Source organism: Canis lupus, chromosome 37, assembly GCF_048164855.1.
Source record: "Canis lupus baileyi chromosome 37, mCanLup2.hap1, whole genome shotgun sequence".
Classification (NCBI taxonomy): domain Eukaryota; kingdom Metazoa; phylum Chordata; class Mammalia; order Carnivora; family Canidae; genus Canis; species Canis lupus.
The window spans coordinates 5,875,921-5,901,034 of record NC_132874.1 but is presented as its reverse complement, the minus strand read 5'-3'; the positions used below and the strand labels follow the sequence as shown (position 1 = coordinate 5,901,034).

The 25,114-nt window shown below is 38.0% G+C and overlaps 1 protein-coding gene across 9 annotated transcripts in view; it reads left to right on the top strand.

Moving 5' to 3' along the window:
- LOC140626332 (uncharacterized) overlaps positions 1-25,114 on the top strand; it is a 591,342-nt gene that overhangs the window by 468,994 nt on the left and 97,234 nt on the right. For 7 of the 9 annotated variants that reach the window (XR_012025526.1, XR_012025519.1, XR_012025521.1 and 4 more), the window contains one exon: positions 23,605-23,762. Coding sequence is in view for 1 of the 9 variants with exons in the window: in XM_072814043.1 (XP_072670144.1) it covers positions 7,852-7,884 (33 nt within the window). In the remaining 8 variants the exon portion in view is untranslated. Of the gene's footprint in view, positions 1-7,851; positions 8,270-23,604; positions 23,763-25,114 lie in introns of those variants that run through there. The other 2 variants (XM_072814043.1, XM_072814042.1) reach the window with 1 other exon arrangement.

The following is a 25,114-nucleotide window of genomic DNA, read 5'->3' as shown; positions in this document are numbered from 1 at the left end:
TTGTCCCTCTCTTCCCATCTTCGTTGGTGTCTCAGGCAGAGACTATTTTACCTTCATGATTCCAGCTCTGTCTGAAAGCTCCTTCATCAATGGTCTCAGCTTCCATTAGTCAGGCTTTCCATCCATGGTTGCATTTTCCTCCACATAGCTGTCCTTTGTGGAGTCTAGTAACCCTGGACATCCCTTTGCCTCTTCAACCCTCAGGATGACAGCAGATTTTAGCTGTTTTAATGAGCTCTATTACCCCTGATGGGCTTCTCACCTCTTTCATCATTTGGGAAACCAGTTCCTCTACTAAATTCCTCATATTGAAATACCTAGAGTAATTTCTGCTTTCCTGACTAGACCACAATTCCAACCCTTTTCTAAGGAGATGAATTCAAGAACCATCACGGCAACACCTATTCCACCCTTAAAAAATATGAATAGCATGGATAGCATTCTGTTCTAATCTTTAGTGTGAATTGCATAGATCTTTTTTGGAGTTTCTTATCTGTCTCATTGAGCCATACGTTATATATCCATCTTTGAGCTAGCTTAGGCCTATCTCTGATTTTTACAACCAGGAAGATTCCAGCATAACTAAAGCAATGACCTATAAGGGAACAGCACTTTTATCAGAAAGGCAAATTACTTCATCACAGGGTCATAGAAACGTAGGAGCTTTGCAGATCCTAATAGCAATCTTATTTACGTGGATGTTCATCCCATTTACCCAATTACCTTCTGGAATTCTTAAACTGGGCTCCAGTAGGTAGGCATACATGGTTAGAATGTGAACCAATCTCACAGACACTGTAACATTTCTTTAAGGTTATACTCCTTTAAATTACTCAAACAGTGGAGATGGTTAAGGTTTTTACTATGCACATTCCTATAAAAGCCTCAGAATAAACCTTATAATACTGTTGCAGCAGAATCATGGGAAAATCATGAATAGCAGTCTGATCTTTTGGGAAGGGGCACAGACATACTGGGTCCAGCATGGCTATATTTTTTTAAAAAGCTCCATAGATGATTCTGATACATACCCAATGCCAAAAAAAACAAAAAAAACAAACAAAAAAAAAAAAACTCCACCATAGACTGGCAGAATGGTACAATGTCTTTCAACATTTTTTTCCCCAATAATCATCTTTTAGCCGTATGGCAGATTTTCATGCTCTAAGTTGACACATGCTATTGAAAGCACATTGGGGAAAATGATATTATTTGGCATTATTTCACCTTAAAAGTGTGCAAAGGACTCAAGGATATTCTATGAGGTATCTGTGGATAGAACATGAAGCCAAAATCCCAGACCTAAGAGGAGGATGTCTGTGTAACAACAATCCCAGAGACATTAGTCCAGAGTTTTCCAGCCAGTTGCAACAGGAGGCTTGAAAAACTCCTCACTAAATCAAATAATAGGAGTTTCCATGTAAGAGTCTGGAGTACTGCTCAGCAACAGACATAAATGAACGCTTCTTATAACCAGCTCTGCTGGCAGAAGCTGGGACAGCCCAAGCTGCACGTCATGGTGAATGGAGTGACCAAAATCTGGTTGAACAGAAGAACTACATTCATGTGAGCCAAAGCTTCCTGGCAATAGAAGACGGATGAGTAAGAGGAATTAACCAATTGTCTGAGGCATGAGAGGACAAGAAGGAAAGCATGGCCACTGAGAAGGAGCTGGGGGTTTGAGTGTCTGTGCTAGGGCAGGGGGGCATCTCAGCTAATCAGCTCTCCGTGTCAGGGCCAGAGAAGGGTGGGAAGACCCTCGCAGGGAAAAGATGGCAGTCCTCAATAGGATTTTATGTGTCCTGCTTCCTGGCAAGAGCACATTCAAAAGGAGTGAGAAAATCAAGAATGAGGAGGCATGTAACCTTTCTCCGTTGACCATCACCCTGTGCCAGTGGCTTTGGGTTCAGTTTTCACACTAAGCCAGACTGTGGCATATTTGGGGGGAAGGAAACAGCCATGGGATGGGAAAGCTGGAGCTTCCAAATGGGCAGGAGAAGGAATGGAAGCAGGAGGGTGAGCCTGTGAGTTTTCACAGACTCTGGGACCCACTTGTTTTCTTAGTGTGGTCTGTCTTGTGTTTATCATTCTAGTTTTTGAACGGGTGCTTCTCTCTTACAAAAGGGAAAATGCAAACTCATGAAGGATGTCAATGTGTTTAACTTAAATGATAACTGATTCAAATGATCTATGTGATGTTATTCAATATTAATGACATCATGGTGGTTAAATAGATAATCTGTCACTAACTTATTTGCAATAGTTATTTGCACAGTTATTTTGCAAACGTTTTCTATTTATGATATAAGGTTAGGAAGATAAATCATTTTGTGTTGATGAGGAAAATAAGGGAGAGACTCTAGTTTTTTTCTTGAACTTTAATGCTTTCAATGAAAGAACCTCAAGTCATATGCTTCTTTGAGATAAAATGCATTTTGCATCACTGTCTTCCCCCTCACATCATAGGCCTCTGCCTCACCCCATCGGATATTGGCTCTGAGCATGTCTTATCTCTTCCTAACATGCATCCTGCCATGTTATATTTCTTAAATGAATGGAAACTTTGTTTAAACGGGAGAAATATAATGATCACCTCACCTGTTTAAATGACTGCTTGAGTGTGCTTTGGTCATCATCATTAAAAATGTGTTTACTTGGCAAGTTCTGCTGTATGAATTACCCTATAAGAATTCCCCACAATAGTTATCCGGAGATGGAAATATAGTTAAGTGACTACTTCCATATGTATTTTAAAATTAAAGGTGGCAGTTTAATAAAATGAAAAAGGAATGAGTTTTGGAGTTAGAGCTTAATTCTGATTGTATGTTTTCCATTTACTCCCTATGTAACCTTGGGCAAGATATATGACCTCGTTAAGGCCTCTGTTGCCATCTATAAAATGAGAAAAAAAATCCATTTTATTAAGTTGTATTAGGAAAGAGATCTCTCCATGAAAACACCTGACACATTTGGCACAGAGTACAAACAAAAACATTTTTTGCTTCTTTTAGCATTTTCATTTTTTCCCTTTGATAATTCATCGGTAATAATGTATTTTATTACATGGAGGTTTGCAACTGACTTTGTTCATATCTTCCAAGAGAGTCAAATATGCATCTTCTTAAGATAACAGAGAAACAGAAACTTCATTGAGTATACAGCTGTGGAGTTGGTGGGTCACAGGGAGTCATCTTAGCCCTGGTGATTTTTTTCTTGCCTTTTTGATCATTTAGCATCATCTTTCTGTTTTAATTTTAAATTTTCTGAATGTTATCAAAATGAGCATGTTCTAGTTCCATAGAAGTAGTTCCGAATTTATATTCTAGAAAGGATTAAATGGGTGGCAATGTACTGAATACTTGCAAAAATGGCTTGACAAGTTCAGTTTAAAAAGAAAAGGGCATAAGTAATGAGCATAAAAACAGAAAAAAACAACCCTTATGGGCATAAATTCAGGCTGCTTGACTTTTTCAGAATGACTAGTCTACAGTTTTAAAGGACTCACATAAAGAGCTCTTTCTATAGGGGATACTAACATTATGATATCACTGCAGCTGGCAAGGTCAGCTGGGACATTGGCTCAGTAACAGAAAACATGTTGCTGGGCTTCATTTCCTTCTAAACAAGGGCATATTCCATATTTTGAACAGAATACCTATCAATTCATAGATCTAAAAAGAAACCAGGTGATGTAGTAAAAGGATATGAGTTTTGGAGTCAGATATACTCCACTGAGGTCATATACCAGCTGGACACATTTGAGAAAGTCATTTATCCATCTGTGGTTCAGTATCTGAGTAATGGGGACTGTGCCATCCAATTTGCTGGTTGGTAATGAGAATTTAAATGAGGTACTGCACGTAGAAGTGCCTGGCGTTTACTAGATTCTCAACAAGGATCATTGTTTGTTGTTGTTGTTTGTCGTTGTTGTTTTACCAATGATATTCTTACTTATAACTGTAATGGTTAAACCCCTGAGGCCAAGGAAATTTGGAAATCTCACAGAGCTCCTATGGAGAAACCTTCTAAGGACTTCTGTGAAATCACATCATGAACATATGGTGTAGATTTCTAACTTGAACACACCATGTCCTCAGGATTAAGATTAAAATTATTGACTTTTACCCACCCTGGAAAGTTTGACAGGAGTTCAACACATTTGACCCCTCACAAACCTGACTGTGTTTGCCAACACCAAGGAGCCAGGAAATGTTAGATGAAGAAATTTGTCTGCCTCCAAGCCTTCAGAATTCATCTGATTGAAAGCTCAGGGTTCTACATACAGGTGACCTATTGTGAGATTGACTCTGGTGACTTTTTAATACTGTGACCATTTTTTCTTCTCTTCACCATTTACATTTTTGTGGTGATTCTTAGAGATTAAATCACTAGCTCAACCAGAGCATTTTCCTCAGCATTACTTGTTAGCTCATTCCCAAAGTTATCCTACAGTTGGATGAGGTTCAGTTGCTTCTGAGAGGCTGTTGTTTGACGTTTGGATTCCATTCACATGACTTTATCCTTCATAACTCACAGATGATCATTAATAATAAATGCTGTCATGAGTATGTTATGTAAAAAGTAATATTTAAGAGGCTGAATTTCTAAGGCAAGACCTAGGAGGCTATAGTGGGACATTGAGGTTATATGGAAACTTCTTGCCTCTCTGAATTAGATTCTTAATTATGTCCAGTCTCTTAATCTTTCTGATGAGCCTTCTCATCGTAATGCAGTTGTAGAATAGAATTAGAGATTTAGGAAATGTTTAAACTAAGAGTTCATTCGTCCAGCTTGCTAATTCCACTGGTGAGATAACTGATAAAAATATTTTCTTTGAAAGGTGATTTTCAAAAGACACATGTTGCCTTAATGATGATAACGAGGCTGTGTTAATATATGAAAGGTTACTTGAGGCCAAAGCCAAATTTAAGAATAGGAATCCATTGTGTCCATTGAATGCTAGGTAATAGAGAAAAGTTTGAGTTAGTGGAAAACATTCTGTGTTTAAAAAAAATACGTAGTTCAACTCTACATATTTGCCCTACTACAATGCCCTACTACTCGTCCAAGGTTATGGAGGGACTATAGCAAATTTGAATGGCTAATGGTCTTAGTTTGCTCAGTGTAACAAGATGACATTTGATAACACTGAATAGTCCTGGTCACAAAGTGTTAAAATATAATGGTGGGCATTGTGACTTTTAGTGCTAGAGGACCTGGGTTTGCATCGTGATGCATCTGCTTCCAGTTTGCATAACCCTGAATAAATCATTTAATCACTTAAATCTTCCACTTACGCATCTATGAAATGGTGATAATAGTATTGTCTCTTAGGGCTGTTGTGAGAATTATGTGAAGCAACTCAAGGAAAATGCTTAACCCAGAGCTAAGCCCAGAACTCTATCTGTATTTTCCCTCCCCACCCCGTGTGTGTGTGTGTGTGTGTGTGTGTGTGTGAATTGTGGCAAATTGCACACAACATAAAATTTACCATCTTACCTACTTTTTTTTCTGTCTTAACTATTTTCAAGTACACAGTTCAGTGTTATTAAATACATTGACAGGTTTTGCAACCACTGCCACCATCCATCTCCAGAATGTCCTCAAGGCCTACTCATGTGTATGTACATAGCACACTTAGTCTTCCATCCAACTGTCCATGGAAACATGGTTGCTTCCATATTTTCACTATTGTGAGTAAATTGCTATGAACAAGAGCTCACAAGCAAAGCATATATTCAGAAGTAGAAATCCTGGATACCGTACTAATTCTATCTTTAAAGATTTGAGTCACTACCATACTTTCTTTTCCATAGCAGCTGAGCCATTTTACATTGGCATCAGCAGCACACAAGGGTTCCAATTGCTCCACATTCTCATCAGTACCTACTATTTTCGGTTTTGTTTTATAGTAGCCAGCATAATGGGAGTGATGTGGGTAAATATATATATATATATATATATTTTTAAACACGAGTTTATATTATTATGGGTGTGCTTGTCTCTTTGGGCTATGGCATATAATTCCCATTGTCCACAGTCCTTGGGATAGTAGCTAAGTTAGGCACAGACTAGGCAGAGGAACTTCTTCACTCTTTTTTTTTTTAAAGTAACATTTATTTTTTAATTTTTATTTATTTTATTTTATTTTTTAATTTATTTATGATAGTCACAGAGAGAGAGAGAGAGAGGCAGAGACATAGGCAGGGGGAGAAGCAGGCTCCATGCACCAGGAGCCCGGTGTGGGATTCGATCCCGGGTCTCCAGGATCGCGCCCTGGGCCAAAGGCAGGCGCTAAACCGCTGCGCCACCCAGTGATCCCGAACTTCTTCGATAATAGATGTATGTCTGGAGTGGAGGAGGCTAGGAATTCTAAAGTATGGGGTAGGTGAAATATGTCAGAGAAAGATAAAAATGTATGATTCCATTTGCATGTAGAATTAAAAAAATGTCTAAATTGGATTCTTAAATACAGAGAGCAAACTGATGGCTATTGGTGGGGGTGGGGATGGGTGAAATAGGTTAAGGGGATTAAGAAGTACGAATTTCCAGTTATAAAATAAATAGGTCATGGAGATGAAAGGTACATCATAGGGAATATAGTGAATAACATTGTGTCATGACTACACTTCTTGTGCTAAACTGTGAGTGTCCCATTACTATATTGTATACCAGAAACTTCTATGACCTTGCGTGTCAACTATACTCAATAATGAGTTTAAAAAAAAAATCTAAGGCTCTAGGACATGGGGAAGATGAAGAAGGAGGGACTAAATCTCTTCAGAAGGAGATAAATTACTTTCTCCTGGCCATACTAACCCAAACTGGATAAAACTCCACATCTTAAATTAATTAAGAAGATATTTTTTGGTTGTAGGTTATGGAACTGTGAATTTTAGAGATGAGCATCCGAGTAGCCCCATTAGTAGGAGGTAAGAGGGTGGCCATGACAAAGGGCTTGCTTCATACATTGCAGTGAGACGTGGCTGGAGACAGCCAAGGCAGCGAGCCTGCTTTCCTGAAGTCCATGGTTTCTGAGGTTGGTTGAGAGGTACCTCTGTGCTTCTCCCTCCCTGGGCAGGGCAATAAGCAAGCCTCCAAGAGGATCAGTTTCTGTGACCCCAGGAATTCTGAAATTGTAGCAGGGAATGTACTAGACAAAGGATAAGCCTTTAGTGGTACGTTAGGCAAGTACAGACTTAGAGCCCTCACAACTCTTAGCACTTAAAACGTGATCTTATGGTAAAAATGAAGGTAGGGGAATATGTGAAAATAGTGATGTCTATTAATGCACAGCATCCATGTGGATTCATCCAGAAGCTGATGTCCTAGCAGTGCTATAGCACTAAATGTGGCAGATCGGCCTTGCCTTTGATTTTGTGATCACACTGTATGTCCTTACAAATAGCAGGGAGCCTCTGGGTACCAGGCTCATTAAACCTGTGCTCCTCAATATTAATGATCATCTGATTCTATTAGGGGTAGGGTATGAACATAGGTGTCATATTCCAAAGGTTGAAAAGTGGATCAAGCTATTTAGAGAACAATGTGATTTAGACAGAATGCTCCAAAAGTCTTGAGCCCCAGTCCAGATTCTGTGACTTCACTTATTGGAGAGGGGGAGAGGGGATCTCTGTCAAATTACCTCACCTTTCTGAGCCTCAATACTCAGCTGTAAAATGATGGTACCTCATAGTACTGACTCAAAATACACATAGGCAAACAATTACAGCAGAGTGTGTTTAGTACTTTGATAAGAATACTGAGTGTTGTAGAACAAATGTAGTGTGGCAGATTGCATTTTTTAAAGAAACAGCAACAATGTCCTCCATTGTGCTTGTTCATCTACAGTGTGACCTTGATACCAGTGTGACCTTGCATTAAAGGGCTGACATCTGTGCTTCTCCTCCTTGAGTCTGGGCTGGTTTATGACGGTGGTATCGTGAGTCCTGAGGTGAGGCCCTGAAGGGCATCATGGCTTCCACCTTGCCTGCCGGAACTTCTCCCCTTGAAGTCTTCAGCTGCTGTATAAAGGGTCCATCTGTCCCAAGGCATGCCTGCTGTGAGGAAGCTCAAACTAACTCAAGTAGAGAGACCACACTGAGAGCTCTCGAGACTATGGACAGCATGAGAGATGTCTGGCCAGTCCCTACATGGCTGTGTCCCTGCTGCTTTTCCAGCAATAGCCACCTTCTAACTGAAACCATGGGAAGGTTCCTGAGCCAACACTACTCTGCTGAGCCCTTCTTGAATACTTGGGCCAAATAAATTGGAGGTATAAGCCATTACATTTGAGGTGTTTTATTGTTCAGCAAAAGATATCATAATGGTAGGACCCCTATCTTAGACTTATGGGGTTGGGCAGGCTTCCTCAGAGAAATAATATCAGAAATGAGACCTTGAGGTGTTAAGCAAAGTTAAGGGATTATGTGTGGTGATAGTACTCCAGTCAAAGACCCAAGGTGAAGGCGTTTGCTCACGGCATACAGCCCATGGAACATCAATGGGTGGTTAGGTGTAGTTTGAGTTTAGTGTGCCCTAGAGGAGAGAGACAGAGGGCAGCAGGGACTCCCTGATCCTGTAAAGCACTTGGACTTTATCCTAAGGGTAATTAGAAACCACTGAGGGCTTGTAGGGAAGCTAGAGTCAAGCTGATTTGTTTTTTGTTTTTTTTTCTTTGTTTGGTTTGTTGTAAAGATAATTTTGACCCCAGTGGGAAATGTAGTTTGGAAGAGGACAAGACAGAAGGGTGGCTCTCAGGGAGACTGTATAGTGATTTGGGTGAGAGGGGAGGGTAGGATGAATTAGGGATGAGGAGGAATGCATAGACAAAAGGAAAAAAAATAACTGGAATTGTGAGTGGTTGTGTGCAAGAATGAAGTCCTGGATTTTACCATGGGTAAAGTGACACCACTCAATGCTGGAGGTTTCAAAGGAAGAGGGACATATCTGAGCAGTGGCATGTGGGAGATAAACTTAATTTGAGCCATACTGAATAAGAGATTCAAATGTCCCATGGTGTGTGTCTATGTGTGTGTAGCTTACTGGAGTGTGTATATGGTTTGTAGCTCAGTGGAGAAGTCTCTGTGTGGCAATATTAGGGGTACATAGATGGTCATTGAAGGACATGGGAGGGGGTGAGGTCATCCAGGGAAAAACTGGAAAGGCAAGAGAGTAGAGCCCTTGAGACAGGTCCAAGGAAAAAAGGCATTTATGCAGTGGGCAGAGCAAGCAAAGTTCTTGAAGGAGACTAGGAAGGGGCAGTCAAAGAAGTGAGGGAAAAGCCAGAGTGTGGGGTCCAATAAAAAAATGAATGAGACTCTTTTAGATAATTGTCCTTGGTATCCGATAGCTACAAATTAGTCAAGACAGTGAAGATCCTGGTCATGTCTCTGCTTTTGAGTTGCATGAAGGGTTGATGACATTGGCAGGAGCAGCTTCAGTGCAGGAGTGGGGACAAGTCAGATTGCTGTGAGTTGAAGAGTAAAGAGGGGGTAAGAGTATAATGTCAGCACAGAGGAAGTCCCCAGTGTAGTTTGGCTAAAGAGGGAGGAAGAATGGAAAGAAGGCAAAATCTAGTAATAGAGCTTATGCGATGTTGGAGAGGTCTAAGTTTATACTCTTCTCCATGGTCACCATGAGCCACTTGAGTTGTGGCTAGAGCCACTGAGAAGTGGATTTTAAAATTTTATTTCCTTTTAATTGACTTTGTTGAAATAAGTACACATGACAAGGGGTGACCACAGAAGACAGAGCAGAGAGTACAGGATCTATAGAAAGAGAAAGAGATTTTTGAGGGAGTTTTTGTTTTTGTTGTTGTTAAGATAGTAGACACTTGTATAGTTTTAAATGCCAATGAGTAGTAGGCAGCAAGGAGGAGCATTGGAAGTTGCAGGAGAGGGTCAAGGAAGTATTCAATAAAGGCTCTGAGGAGAGAGGTGGTAAGTTGATGGGACATAAAGCAGAGATGGATGCACTGGCCTTTCAGAACACACAGGACCAGGAGCCTGTGGGAGGGAAGAGGGAATGTGATGGGTTTGGATGCCATTGGGTGTGTAGGCTGCTGGCAGGAAGCTGAGTGGGTTTCCAGCTGATGGATTCCATTTTCTCTGCAGGATGGGAATTGAGGTCATTTACTGCAAGGGAGGGGAATCGTGGTGAGTTAGAGGTTTCAGAGAGTTGAGGAGATTTAAAACAGCTTTGCTTAGAAAACAGAAAGTTGCTCAATCTCTGTCAAATGCAGAGAACAGTTGCACCTTGAGCAGCATGGTTATTAACACTGCCCCAAAATCTGCCCTCCTATGCCTACCTCCTAACAGCTTGACTTTTGACATTTCACCTCCTTCTTCTATGGTGTTTATTCATGTGAAGGCTTTGTTTCTCTTGACAAATTCCAGGTGGGCAGGACCCATCATCTAATTCATCCTTGTATCCTAGTTGCGCCTAGCACAATTCTTGGCCCACCAAGGAGGTTCAGTAAATATTTGTTGAGTGAGGGAGTGGGTGACTGCCTAAGCACAAGGTGCATGTGGCTCAGGAAAATCCCTTCTCGGACTTGGGTTCGCTTTCCTCATTCATATGCATGATTGGCTCCATTTCTGCTTCACATTTCTGGCTGAGACCCAGCGGGAGCCTCTCCCTTTGAGAACCATCCTTTAGACAGGCATAATTTAAAATCAAGTGAAGTGACACTGTATGGAAAAGAAGGGCTGTTATTTTTGAGAATTTTTTTCTTTTTTAAAATTTTAATTTTTATGGAGTCCAGATGGGGCCTAAAAGCTGACACTTGGAAGGTTCCCCTTTCCCCAATTTACCAGAGTTCCTGCTCTTATCTTCCATTCTCGGGGATATAAACAAACATTGGGATCGGCCAGAGCCCTGACTTTCTGGATGATGAAGGCCCACTGGGGTTAAATTCTAACTAAGATCTTCCCCCTGGGTCTCAAATTCTATCATTTTGTGCTATATTTGCCAATAATGTTACACTTTATCTTTATCATAGCAAATATTTAACTTGTTGAGAGAAAATATGTCATGAATGCATTACTCATAAGTTTCCATATTTCCCAAAGATTTTGGCAAGTGGTAGAGATGAAACTTCTGGGGTCCTATTAATACAATTGAAACAAAGCCAAGTGCCAAATTTTAGTGAATTCAGAGGGGTAGAAAGTGGGTGTTGTATAGAGGCTAACAGAGTTACGCTAAGTGATTTCATATGGCTGGTTGATCAGTTATCAGCCTTTTCCTTGTAATGGTCTTCTTAGCTTGGAAATCAGATGGTTTAATAAACGGGCATCTAAGAAGGAAGAAAATGTGTCTTACGTGCTGAAAATGTGGGGAGCTCACCTTTTTTTTTCAATTCCATTCTCTTCTCTTAGGTATATAGCTGCCAATTGATAGATCCAAGGATTGACTGAAATTTTTCATTATCTAGTTTTTGTGCTAATGTGTAAGCTTCTGAACCGGAACATCTTTGGGAGAATAAAATACCTCTTGATATTGATGGTTTTGAGACTACTGAAAGCCGTAGCGTTTTAGAAAACCAAAATAGGCTGTTTATTTTCTTTTTCTAGATCCATAGAATTATTTGATTTTCTGTTTTGTCTTTTTAAAATTTTTAAATTTTTTTATTTAAATTCATTTTATCAACATAAAGTTTAACACTCGGTGCTGTTTAAAGAATTTTTATTGATGAGCACTCTTAAAAACTCCTTATTTGTACTGCAAGCTGAAATTAGACCGTAGAAGCTCTTCTCTTAATTTCCCAAGCGACCTCATAAAAGGTTTGGGCTAACGTTCTCTAATTCCAAAATCCAAAGAAAATAAATTTTATCCAGATGTTGGGCTCGGAGATGTGTGTTGCATTACCAAGAAAATCGAATATTTGTTTTTTGGGGAAATCTTACTACTGTATATGATTTCAAGAAAAGATCATGTCTGTTTCTTCTTTCTTGCCCAGTTTCTTGTTTCCAGCCTCTGAATGCCACTTCTGAGTCTCTGGCCTTTCTATGTTTGTCGACAACACGCATGATTAAAATGATATTTTCATATTTCAGTGTCGTCGGAGCTCCTTAAAGCAGAGGGTTGTAAGTGCAAGGAAGAAAAAAAAAAAGATAGGCAGTTCCCTAATGGCTTATTATCATCACATTTGCAATTCAGATCAGCTCTAAATTGACTGAAATTTTTAAACACATAGCAGGCAGTTTAAACTAATGATTGTCTGGAGGTTCACATCTGACATGAACTAAGCTTCTGTTCAAAACAAATTGCAAATAATTCCTCCCTTAGAGTCAAAATGTCACTTTTAAAACTCCATGTTATTCCTAGATTTTTGTCAGTTACATACAAAAAAAGAAATCTGCTTTTATCGTCAGTATTCTACCTTTGAACGAACTGAGTGACACCATTTTCCTATTTTAAAAAAATAACACAACAACACGTATCTATATATATGACTCTACATCAGTTTCACTAGGAATCACCCCCCTTCCCCCTCTTCCCCTTCAAAAATCCTAATTGTAAAGTAAAACACCCTTGGGGCAGTGGTATGCCCATGTTGCCTAGCAACCCTCAGCAGGTAGCTGGGATTCAGCTGCAGCTGTCCTGATTCTTTCCTAAAGAACCTTCTTATTACTGTTTGTGTTAATCTTTAACCAGGCTTTTAAACCACAGTCCTGCTCTGGCCGTCTCTTGTTGTTAGATTGCAGGGGCCCTACTCAAATGTTATCCCAGAGGTAATGGTATTAAGGGTGGCTATTGAATGTTTGAAGAGTGATAAGCCCTGAAAGGAATTAGAATTGCATGTTCCAACTCACCTTATTTTACATTCTTAAAAAATATCATGAAAATTGTACCCTAATAGGAACAATGGTCGGTGTTGACACACAGCTCTAAGCCTGCTTTTGCTCCCGGCTGGTAAATAAGGTGCGGCTGCCTCACTGCGAGCGTTCCTTTTAAAAAGCCCCACATTTTCCTACAAAGACTACTTAAGGAATTCATTTAGGATTTGGGGGTAGCTGTTAAGACTGATTCCTAAGTCTCTTGATTTAATTATAGGAGAGTTAGGTATAGACGGGTGGATGTAAACACAGATTGACTAGGGCATGGAAAAATCTCCCCGTTAGGGAGGTGTTTTTGTTGGGACTTCCATGGACTTGAAGTTGACCATTTCAAGGAAAAAGCAAGTGTTATGTGACAAGGGAGGCACATTTCACTTTAATTAGCCTTCCTTTCCTCAGGAAGTTTGGATAAATTTCAGAGACCGCCTACAACTGTTATTAACCAATGGGGGTAAGCTCATAAAACATTTTAAAATGAGGCTATTTCTACATTCCCATTACACAACATAAGACAAAGTGAAGAAGGCACAGCTTCTCTGAGGTCTTTTCACTCCCTTTCTCTCAGTAGATTAGAATTTTTTAAAAAAATCATCAGGGATGATTCACTCCCAAGACCTTCATTCCGTGTCATTTAAAAGGAATTTAGGTCTTTTTCCATGATAGCATTTGGTTACAGACCTAGTCCTATTATGCAACATAATATGTGCTTAATAATACTGATTAACTGGCTTGGAAATTGGAGAAAGGTCAGAGTATATAAAGTCGATAACATTTTCATATTTTCCGGACCTTACAGAAGTTAATCTATGTAGATACAATCTTCAAACTTTGGATTACACACACATGCACACACACAGTTATTAGTCTCCAGATTTCTGAATTGCATTGGTATTCTCCTTTTCTGTCTGAGGCTGTTCTAAAAATATTTTGATCTTATGTGAAAAACTAAAATGTACAGCTTCCCCCTAAATTCACCGTAATTGATCGTGTCCATAATCTACTAGGTTATATGTGTTCATTGTTATTCCTCTCATAACACTAAACATCAAAGCACAGGAAATGTACCTCATATTTCTTTTGGAGAAACTAAGACAAGGAGCTTGTTATCCAGATTTGGGACTGCTGTGTTTGGATGTCTCACAAGTGTCATGATATCAGAAAAGATAGGGCACACACATTCAGGGTGGTATGGCCATAGACTGGAAGTCCCAGGGCATCGGATTAATGTCTCCTAGTGTAAGATGGCATTCAGGTTTCCACTGAGATCAGTTTTGCATTCAGAATACTAGCTCATTTTTTCTTTCCAAGAAATGTTACTGATACCATTTAGAAGTGATAAACCCTCTCTGTAATTTTGATTTGTCTCCTGTTTAAACTCCAACCTCTGTCTTTTATCTCTCTCTTGCCCTAAGATAAATTATTTTGTTACATGAATGATTGCCCAAGTGGGTCAATTAAATTCTTAATACAGCTGGTGTTGATTACGATTTTGCTAATGAAAATATCTTTGTGAAATCTTCAAGGCAACTTATAAAAATAAACTCCTTGATGAATCTAAAAGAAAATTTAGGGAAAAAATTATTAGTAAACATGTTGGTAGATATCATTCTATCAATCAAAACTTAGTTTGTGAAATGATAATTTGTCAAATCCCAGTAGAAGAGAGTATCAGTTTAGAAAAGGCAGTTTGAGATAATGTTCCTCTGCCTAGATTACAGAGTCATTTTCATGGCATTTATCCTTTGTCTCTGCAGGTGGGGTGTACCTAGTCCCCTCACCTGTGATCATCAGGCACTACATTCCTATATATCCAGGCAGCTGTGGACTCAGTCTACTCAGGGCAGACAGCTTCGTGGACCTCATACCTGCCTGCTCCTCATTTATGCCCAGGACCTGTGCCTCCAAACAATCCACATGATAGAACTACTGCCCCGACCCTGAGGGGTGTGTCAGGTTGGGATGACCCATTATGGGCGCTGTGGCTCTCATTGTGGTTCATCATTTAGGTTTGAACACACACTTATAATGTTTCCAGCCTCACACCCCACTCCCACCTTCAGTTTCTTTCTTTCTTCCTCCCTTCCTTTTCTTTCCTTCCTTCCGTCTTTCCTTCCTTTGGACCTAGGTATGAATAAAACACAATATATTTTATTCCTCATGATAATATGTTGATGTTAAGTGGAGCAGATCCATAGATTTGTTTAGTCCAGAGTTTTTCAACCTTGGCACGACTGATGTTTTGGACATTGTTGACATTTTAGGCAATAAGAATTCTTTGTGGTTGGGACTGTCCTGTGCATTATAGAATGTCCAGCAGCACCTCACCCCCACCCCAGTTGTGACAACCAAAACTGTCTCCAGGCATTGACAAATGTCCCCTGGAGGCCCCAGATCACTCCCAGTTGAGAGCCACTGGTCCCGACCCTACCTCAGAGTGTGGTGTGTAGGCCAGCCCATCAGCATCACCTATAAACTTGTTAGAGACACAGGATCTCAAGACCTACCCTGTGCCTACTGAATTCAAATCTGTGTTTTAGTAAGATCCCCAGGTGACTTCCTATGAACATTAATGTGCAGGAAGTACTGATTTAGTTCATCATCTTAAACAGAAATTTGGGCATACTTCCTTCTTAGGCTGAGAGAGCACATTTCCAAGGGTTGGAAAGTAATTGTAGCAGAATCCTCAGTCTGCAAGTTGTTGTATGTATTGGCAGAAGTATTTAAAGCAAGCACAATTGAAATATTCAAGAAAAATAAAACAGTATTGACTTAAAATGTTTTCTCCCTAGTAACTATCATACTGTCTTAGATTTTTATCCACTTTGTACCATATGATTATCAGTTTTGGAATATTTTGGAAATATTTTCATATCTCCCAGGATAATCCATACATAACACTAATAATAATGCCCACTATAATTTATCGGGTGTTCATTACACACTAAGTCCTCTATTAGGTGCTTTAATCCTGACAACAATTCTGTGAAGCATTAGCCTCATTTGATAGATGAAGAAGCTGACTTTGAGAAATCGTAAGTACCTTTGTCCTGATCACAGATTTCTATAAAGTGAAAGACACAGCACTCAGGCCCGTGTTCTCGCCACCTTTCTATTCTTCCTCTTCTTCGAAGGGGAGAAAAAAACCATAATGAACATTTTCTCCAGCTAATTATGCCTAAACAACATCCCCACAGATTCTCAGCCCCAGGAATGAGCAGGGGGAAAGAATCATTATTTTTCTTTAAAGCCCTCTTTTGTTCTATCTTCTTAGGCAGTGGTCTCATTATATCTTGAGAATGTCTGAGTGTAGCCAAGAGCTTGAGGTGAAGAAGCAGGGCTCCCCCGTTTCCATCCCTATGCCCCAATAGAATTAGCGTTCAGAAACAACAAAGCCACACGGTACATTGTAAGAAGCATCCTTGGAAGAAATCGTTTTGTCTCTTGTTTTTGAGATTTGTCCACTGATGGCTAGGAAGATGAACTATGGACTGCATAGCTAGCCTGAGGTTTAATAAGTCGACAGAAACTGCAAAAGAAAACCAAATGTGGCATTTACATGATTTAATTGGAAACTAATACCTCTGTGATTCTTGATGTTTTTTTCCCCTTCATTAGAGAAACCCTCTGCTTTTACTTCTGATCCTTTCTTCGGCTGAACCTCTTCTACTGTATCACCAACCTATTTTTTATTCAACCTATATTCCATCAGACGGTATTCCCAGCTTCCTTTTATCACCATGGTGACACCATGTGCTTATGCCTTTATTAAAAATTTATCTTAAATAGATCTTCTAGGAACTAGTCTTTTAGCCAATGACAGTTTTTCAGTTTCAAATCCACCATAATGTCCAGATACTGGGAATTTGTGTGCAAATATTATGCCACTATTACTATAAAGGGAAATAAAGCAAAATGTTTAAAATTAGCTGCTATTCCTGTTAGCTACTTATGCATGGAAAAGACATTTTATATGCATTCCATTCTTACTTTCCAAGTACATTTGGCACACATTCTTTTTAAAGAAGAACTTTATGTAGACTTGAATTAGCTTATATGATCATGTATTACTGGGAAATTTTGAACCTTTAAAAAATGTTGTCCAGAAATGTATCCTATGAAAAAAAAATTGGAAATGCTAATAAAGATTGACATGCACATAATTGGCCTCACTTAAAAGATTAAAAAGTACATATATGTTCAGCAACAAGAGAAAGATTAAATAATAATATAGCAGTATGGTTGAACAATGTGCATTTCTGAATGATATTACAAATAATTTTAGTGATGGGGAAAGGATTATATGTTAATTGAAAAAAGATACAAAATTATATGTGATAGGACTTCCAGCTTTATAGATCTATCTATAGCTTTTTAGTTAAATATCTTTGGTTACAGGTATCTCTCTCTACTTATATAATTGAGTAAATGTCAACTATTAAAAATGCTATAGCTAATTGATTAGTTTATGGGTAATTTTTATCTTTCTAGAGCTTTTTTTCTGTTTTCAACAGTTTCTTTAATGAACATAAAATGCTTTTGAAATCAGAAAGAAAACAGGGGAATATTTAAATAAAAAATTAATTCTACCTGGATTGTACCAATATAATTAAGAGGTCCCTGGGATTTTGCATATTTTTCTTATATTTAAAGAGTCTATTGTTACAGAAACTACTCTTAACCTGGTGCTTTTGTTTTAAAAGAGGTTTCAAAACAGTTATTCCAGATGAAGGACAGAGACTATTGTCTTCACCATGGATAATGAAAAATGAGTGTCAAGGAAATAGGAACCAAATCAGGGGACATTGTCCCAAGTGTGTATAAATTAAATAGCTAATTTTCCAAAAGGTCAAATCCGGAGTCTGCAGATGGGTTTGACAATAGTAAAGATTGCAGGGATATTTTTCATTATAATTAAACAAAAATGTACTTAAATAAAACAAAGTGTAAGAAGATGCTTTTCTATATGGATATGATTAATGGGTGTTTTAGGGGGGAAAGTTCTCAAAGGACAATGCTGCAGTGGTAAGAAGGCATAGGATTCGGTCACAAGAATTCTGGGATTTTAGATTTGACTCTGCCATTACCAAGCCTTGGACAGGTCATTTAATCTCTCAGTTTCTTCACTTAGATTATAAAGGGTTTGATTAGATGCTATCTAGAATTCCTTATGGTTGAGAGTCTGAGTTATTCTACTGTTTCATTTGTTCTTATAGTACAGATCAATTTATGGGAGTTTACATTTCTGAAACTGGGGTCAAGATCCTAGCTGATCCTCAGAACAACTGTGTAAGCATCTGTGGTGATGATAGGATTTCTTTGGTGGCCAGACAGGCTCTGTTATTTTCTCCAACTAAATGAAGCCAAGCAATATGGAAAATAGGCTTCCAGCATACAAGATCTCTTCTTGATTTCCACCAAACAATGCTCTTTCACTTGGAACACTATTTACATGTGTAGAAGTATTTCATCTTTTATAAAATGCTTAGTAAACTTGTGATGGGAAACAAAAAATGATGACAATAGCAGTTCTATTTTATGAATATAAGTATCTGTTAAATATGTCCGATATGCACTCAATATATGTGAATGCATGTATCAAAAAGACCTTTAATTTCTAAGCAGACATAAATAACTAGCTTTTGAAGTGGTTTTATCGAAGTATAACTGATATTTAATAAACTACATGTATTTTAAGTACCCAATTTGCTATATTTTGATATACGGATATAACTCACCAAAACCAAACTAATAACTATAACAGCACCCCAAAATATTGTCTTATTTCCCATTGTAATTCCTCTACAAACTTGAATGTGGTATTACATATGGCTCAAAGTTATTTTTTATTCTTTGCAATGTGGATATCTGATTATTCTAGCACTGTTTATTAAACTCTCATTCTTTCTCCCCCATAAAACTTTGTTAAAAAGCATTTGACTACATGCATATGGGTTTCTTTCTGAAATAAACTGCTTGGTTTCATGTTATGATTCTCTGTCTCTGCTAATTCCACATTACCTTGATTCCTATAGGTTTATAGGTCTTGAAGTTAGACGATATAAATCGTCTGAATTTGTTTTTATTTATCCCAAAGTAGCTTTGGATATTTTAGACCTTTGAATTTTCATATACATTTTAGAATCCATTTGTCAATTTCTATAAGAAAGCCTCCTGAGATTTTTATTGGAAGTACATTTAATGTCCAAATCAATTTGGGGATATTTGGTAACCTGATGATATTGAATTGTTATTGAATTGTATGATTTGTGAACTAATTGCATCTCTCCATTTACTTAGGTGTTCTTTACATTCTCTCTGCAAAGTTCTAAGTTCTTTTATTTATCAGCATATATATCTTGCATATCATGTTTATATTTAATTATTTTCTGTTTTTGACACTTGCCTAAGTGGTATTGCTTGTTTCAATGTCAACTTCTGAATACTATCAGTCTATAAATTTACAATTGATTTTTTTTTTTTTTTTTTTTGGTATTCATCATGGATCTCATGACCTTGTTAAACACAATTTTTAGTTCTAGTTTTTTGAGGGCAGATTTCACAGGATTTTCTACAGAGATGATCTTGTCATTTGGGATTAATGGTAGTTTAACTTTTTCCTTTCCAATATAGATAACTTTTATTTTTTTTCTTATCTTATTACACTGGCTTAAACCTCCAGTAAAATGATGAGTTGATGTAGTGAAAGCAAATGCCATTTCTCAATATTTAACATTAAATATTAGTTAACTACATTATTTTGATAGCTATTATTTTGAAGAAGTTTCCTTTTGGTGCTACTTTCCTAAAAGTTTTTGTTTTGTTTTTTTTAAACTAGGAATGGATTTGGGTTTTGCCAAATGATTTTTTTTCTGCATCTATTGAAATTATATGTGCGTGTCTTCATCAGTTAATATGGTAAATGACATTGAGTTTTAATGTTAAACTAGAGTGGTATTCTGGGATAAGTTCCACTTACTTATGATGTATTATCTTTAAAAAAATGTACACACACACACACACACACGGTTGGATTTGATTTACTAAAATGTTAAAGAACTTGTTGCATCTACGTTCATGAAGGATACTTGTCTGTAGTTATCTTTTCCTGTAATGTGTTTGATTTTGGATTCAGAATAATGCTATTATCACAGAACGAGTTGGGAAGTGTTTATTTCTTCCTTCAGTGTTTGAAAGAACTGACCAATAAAGCCATGTAGATATAGAATTTTCTTTGTGGGAAGATTTTAAATTGCCAATTAAATTTCCTAATAGATATACGGCTCTACAGACTGTCTCTTCATATATGACTTTTAACAGTTTGTGTCTTTTAGGGAATTTATCAGTTTCATCTAGTTCTCAAACTTATAGACATAAAATTTATAATATTTTTATTAGGTGCTCCGGGTATGAATTTATTACATCTCAGCTCAAAGTCGACTCTTTACCTGCTCTGTGAGAATGGAGCTTTAAACATTTTTTCTTTGCAGCAAGTGTGATAATAAGCTTTGTCAAAAGAAGGCACTGGAGGACATTATAGAGGAGTGAATTTTCTTTCTGACTCCTGTAGGGAGTCAATGCTCTATGTATATTTTCACATTTTTGCAGTGAGGGCTTTTGAACAAAGAACTCTGGCACCTGAGTTAAAGGATGACTGAATAGAACTATAAAGATAGAGATATCCGGTGAGAGATACTGATTTATCTCCCCAGAGCCATTTTGTTTACATTTGTTTATATTCCAAGTGGTTATATAGAGGGCAGAGTTGGGGATCTCCAGAGAGGATTTGTTTATATTCTGGAGCAAAGGTCTCTAAAAGGGAGGATGGCTGGTGTGCCAGCAGCCCTGTATACACTTTGAGTTTCCTAATTTTAGAGTTCCTCTCCTGTGGTGCAAAGCTCATTTTTACGCACAGGGTGCATGTGCTGCACTGCATCACCCTGTATTTTCATTTGAAACAACTTCCACATGTGGAAATAGAGCATGTGATGCTCCACCGCATCTCCGTATGGAAGAATTGAATCATGAGGAAGGGACACACAGTGCTCTGTGTGTGAAAGGTCTATTCCCTGAACAAGAGATTTCACATGCTCACAAACACCCCTCCCCTCTGCATATTTATGCCTCTGTACACATACACATAGAAAGACATCTGTGGCAGGCTAACTTGCCAGTTTATAGATCTGGTAACATTTCAGCTCTTTTATGGTTGCAGACTCACCAGTTCCAGTCTGCTGCTGTGTTGCCTTTCTGCCCCTGCTACATGGCTGTCAGCATCTCACTGCCCCAGCAAACACACACAGAGGACTCAGTTCCTCAAAACACTCACTGCCCTGGCCACTGCAGTCACTGTGGCCCTGCTGATATGGACACCATGTGCTCCAAGTGTCGCTTAGGCCTTTGGTCAACAGGGTTCCAACACTCCAAACTCCTCTGCACAATACCCCACCAGCCTCTTCCCATTTGTATCCCAAAGGGTCATTCTCCACAGTCCTCCTGACATAAGACACTGCATACCTCTTGCTACACACACACAACTCCCCCCACCCCCCCACCGGCAATGAGTGTACCCACAACACCTTGACTCCTTTTGTGCACCAGCATTGTTTCACCTGCAACTGGGAAAGGGTGGTTGGCCATTTACTCATTCATTCATTCATTCATTCATTCATTCATTCCTATTGCTTAATACCCATGGACCATCTCTGGTTTAGGCAGTCCAGCTAACTTCTCTGCTATGGCGTGGGTAGTAAGACTACCTTTTCCAGTAAGGTCTTCATTCAGCCTTGAGAAGGGCATCACTTCCAAGTTTGTTCCTATTTGAATACTCTCCCTAAAACTTGTGTTTTATGTACCCTAATTAGATTTGAACTGATATATTACTTATAAAAACAAGTTTGTAACTGACATAAGATAAAGCACACATATTTCAAGCGTATAATTTAATACATTTTGATATATAAATGTGTTCATAATATGCCATCAGATAATAAATATGTTTATTAGCCCCAAACACTTCTTAATGTCAAATGATATTTTGGGGGATTGCATAAAAAGAAACTGAGCCAGGGATATGTTTAGTTTGGGCTTATTTGCATCTGTTTATGTGATTCATAGTCACTTTTATGTATGGTTAAATCAGTGCTGGTCATCTTGCTTTAAGGAATGACTTCTGGGATTACTTCTGTTGCCTACTCTTGTCACGTGCTTCTTGATGGGAAGTATTAAAGCCATATGAATCTGTGCTATGGCACTGAGCATGGACCTGTGTGGCTGTTGGAGGAAAAATGCAATTTACAATATATAAATATATAGACCTAGGACCTTGTCTGTGCAAATTGTTCTAAATTCTATGCTCATGTGTACAAGACCCAATATAAATTATCCCAAGTTATCAATAAAACTTTATTTACAGATAATGCAAAAATAAAAAAAAATTAAAAAGGAAATCACTGATAATGCATCCAAAACCAAAAAGAGTCATTTCTAAACTATTAATAAAAAGAAAATAAAATTTTTGTTAACCATGTTTAAGGAGAGACTAAAGTAGTTGTCTAGCATCTTTACAAGACAGGGAATGAAAGAGATTGAGGCCAAAAAAATGGGGGTCAAACTTATTGTGGTGGTGATCTGATAGATTGTTAATAAAAATGTTTGTTTTCCTTGAGTCTATAATGTTGATGATATTTGTCAGCTTTTATATTTTAAAATCTGTTATAATTTTTTTCATTCCAAATATTTATGCCTAATTTTGTATCTACAATTTTGTATTTTTCTCTTAAAGTGGGACCCCCCCCCAGAATGTATAAGCTTCAAGTCCCACTCAAACTAGATCCGTCCCTGCCTCCAAACATTGCTTTACTTGAACATGTCTTAGCAAGTGAATTATCCAGTGTGTGATAATTGTTTATAATATTAGGGACTGTGTAGGGATTTTGAATATAGATACTGATGATGGTGAGGGAGCCAGTGTTGGCCATGTTGAATATGATAGCAGCGACAGTAATGAATGGCTGTTTCTTTCATTCGCAGATCAAGCTGAATCCATTACCACCCTTTGTAGATTTTTCTGACATGTCAAAGATTGCTTCTTGTTTGCTCAAAATCGCACCTACTGCAATTTAAACTTACTTCACCTTGATCTCTCCTCACTGCACAATGAAAACCTCTGGTCAGCATTTACTATATATTTCTTGATGTGATTGAGGTCTGTGATAGCTATATTTTATCAACCCAACATCAGAGCACGCAGCTTTCCCCTCATTTATACATTTATGGGATTATACATTATGGTATTTCCAGCTTTATAAAAGTATCTGGTTAATTTATATTTGCTTATATACTTCAAAAATTGCCCTTATTATAGAAAGTGCATGAGAATTGAGTACATATTTTGAGTACATACTTCACAAACATATAACAGTTTGTGAAAATTGCAGTGGAAAATTGGGGACTATGTTCTTTAGAGTAGTATTTGTTTAGTCTTCAATAATTATGTTTTCAGATGTATTTTTTCATTTAAGGGTTGGCATTGAAATGGGTGGCTTCAGACAGATTTTTAAGCTCAAGACAAAGGTTAGAAGTCTCTTGTATATTATACTTTGAGAATTATTCAACACAGCATAAGTCATCTGATAGGTGTGCTTTCATCATATTTTACTTATGGGTATGTATTGTTTTTAGATGTCTGTACTTTGCTGTTCTTCATGTGTATCTTCCTAGTTTGAATAGATTCCTTCTTTTCTCTCTTCCTTTGTCGACTTTTCAGTCAGATTGCTCAATCCCAAGACAAAGAACTCGTGGATCATGGGCTAGAAAAAAGGGTTAAAGGATTAGAATGAATTCAAGAAAGAACGATCTGGTTGCCACTTGGAGAAGGACACAGGAGCTGAATCCAATGGTGCTGTGGAGCCTGGGGAGGAAATTGTGAGTACTTGCTCTTGATTGAGTATCATTATCCTCCTGTTGTCTAGGAAGATGATTGTTATAATTAGCGACAAATGTCATGGGCAACTATAATTTGCCTTTCCTTGTAACAGCTGATAGTTTACCTTTCTCAATGCCTTCTTCTACCTAGCCACCATGTCCGTCTCTCTCCACCCCTCCATAACTATAAAATATTGAATAAAATACATTTGTCTTATGGTATTATATATTGATGTACACTTATAACAATAATTTGTTAATTTTTTAGAAGTCACTGAGAGGCCACTCACCCAAATTTTAGGCTCTTGTATAGTTAAAATACCTACAAGGAGAAATAAGAAACCATGAGTTTACATAATAGGCACCACCAGATGGGTTGGTAGAGATATTTTGGAAGTATCTTTCATTAATTTTATTTCTAAGTGTAGTACAAAGGGATGTAATTTGTGGTGTTGCACGGTGCCTTTTAAACAGACTTTTTTTTTTTTTTTTTAGTTTTCTTTTTTTTTTTTAAACTTACTTATGATAGTCACAGAGAGAGAGAGAGAGAGAGAGAGAGAGAGAGGCAGAGACATAGGCAGAGGGAGAAGCAGGCTCCATGCACCAGGAGCCTGACGTGGGATTCGATCCCAGGTCTCCAGGATCGCGCCCTGGGCCAAAGGCAGGCGCCAAACCGCTGCGCCACCCAGGGATCCCTTAAACAGACTTTTAATATCCTTTGGATTTTATTTGTAGTGTATTCTTTCCATTTCATTTTGAACTTATTATGGTAATCCAATAGAATGATACACAACTCTTGAGTTAAATTTTAAAAATAGAATGCAAAGCACAATAATTTACAAAGCATGATATAACTGTGAAGAATACTGAACTAGCATGTACTTGTGCTACGCATTTACTCTAGGAGAGTCACAGTCGTTGAATTGCCTTTAAATAAAAGTAGCTCAAGGGCTCTTTTAAAATGTGTCACTACTTGGTACTTCGTACTATATCTAGGTGAATAAGTCCCAGTGTATATTTTTAAATAACACAGAATGTTATATTTAGAATAGTAATGAAATGAAAAGTCAGTGAATAAATAAATAGCTGATAAATCTAGGGCAAAGATAAATGCTTCCAAAACTGAGGAGGGATGTGATTTCATGTCTCATGATGATATGTTTTTATCTGTGCATAGCTTCTGCCCCAGCATTTTACAGTAGTCTCCCATTACCTGTGGTTTGCTTTCTGCAATTTCAATTACTGGTAGTAAACTATGATCTGGAAGCAGATGAGCCTCCTCCTGACTTCTTGTCAGAAGGTCAATAGCAGCCTAATGCTAGGTCACATGCTTACGTCAGTCTCCTCACCTC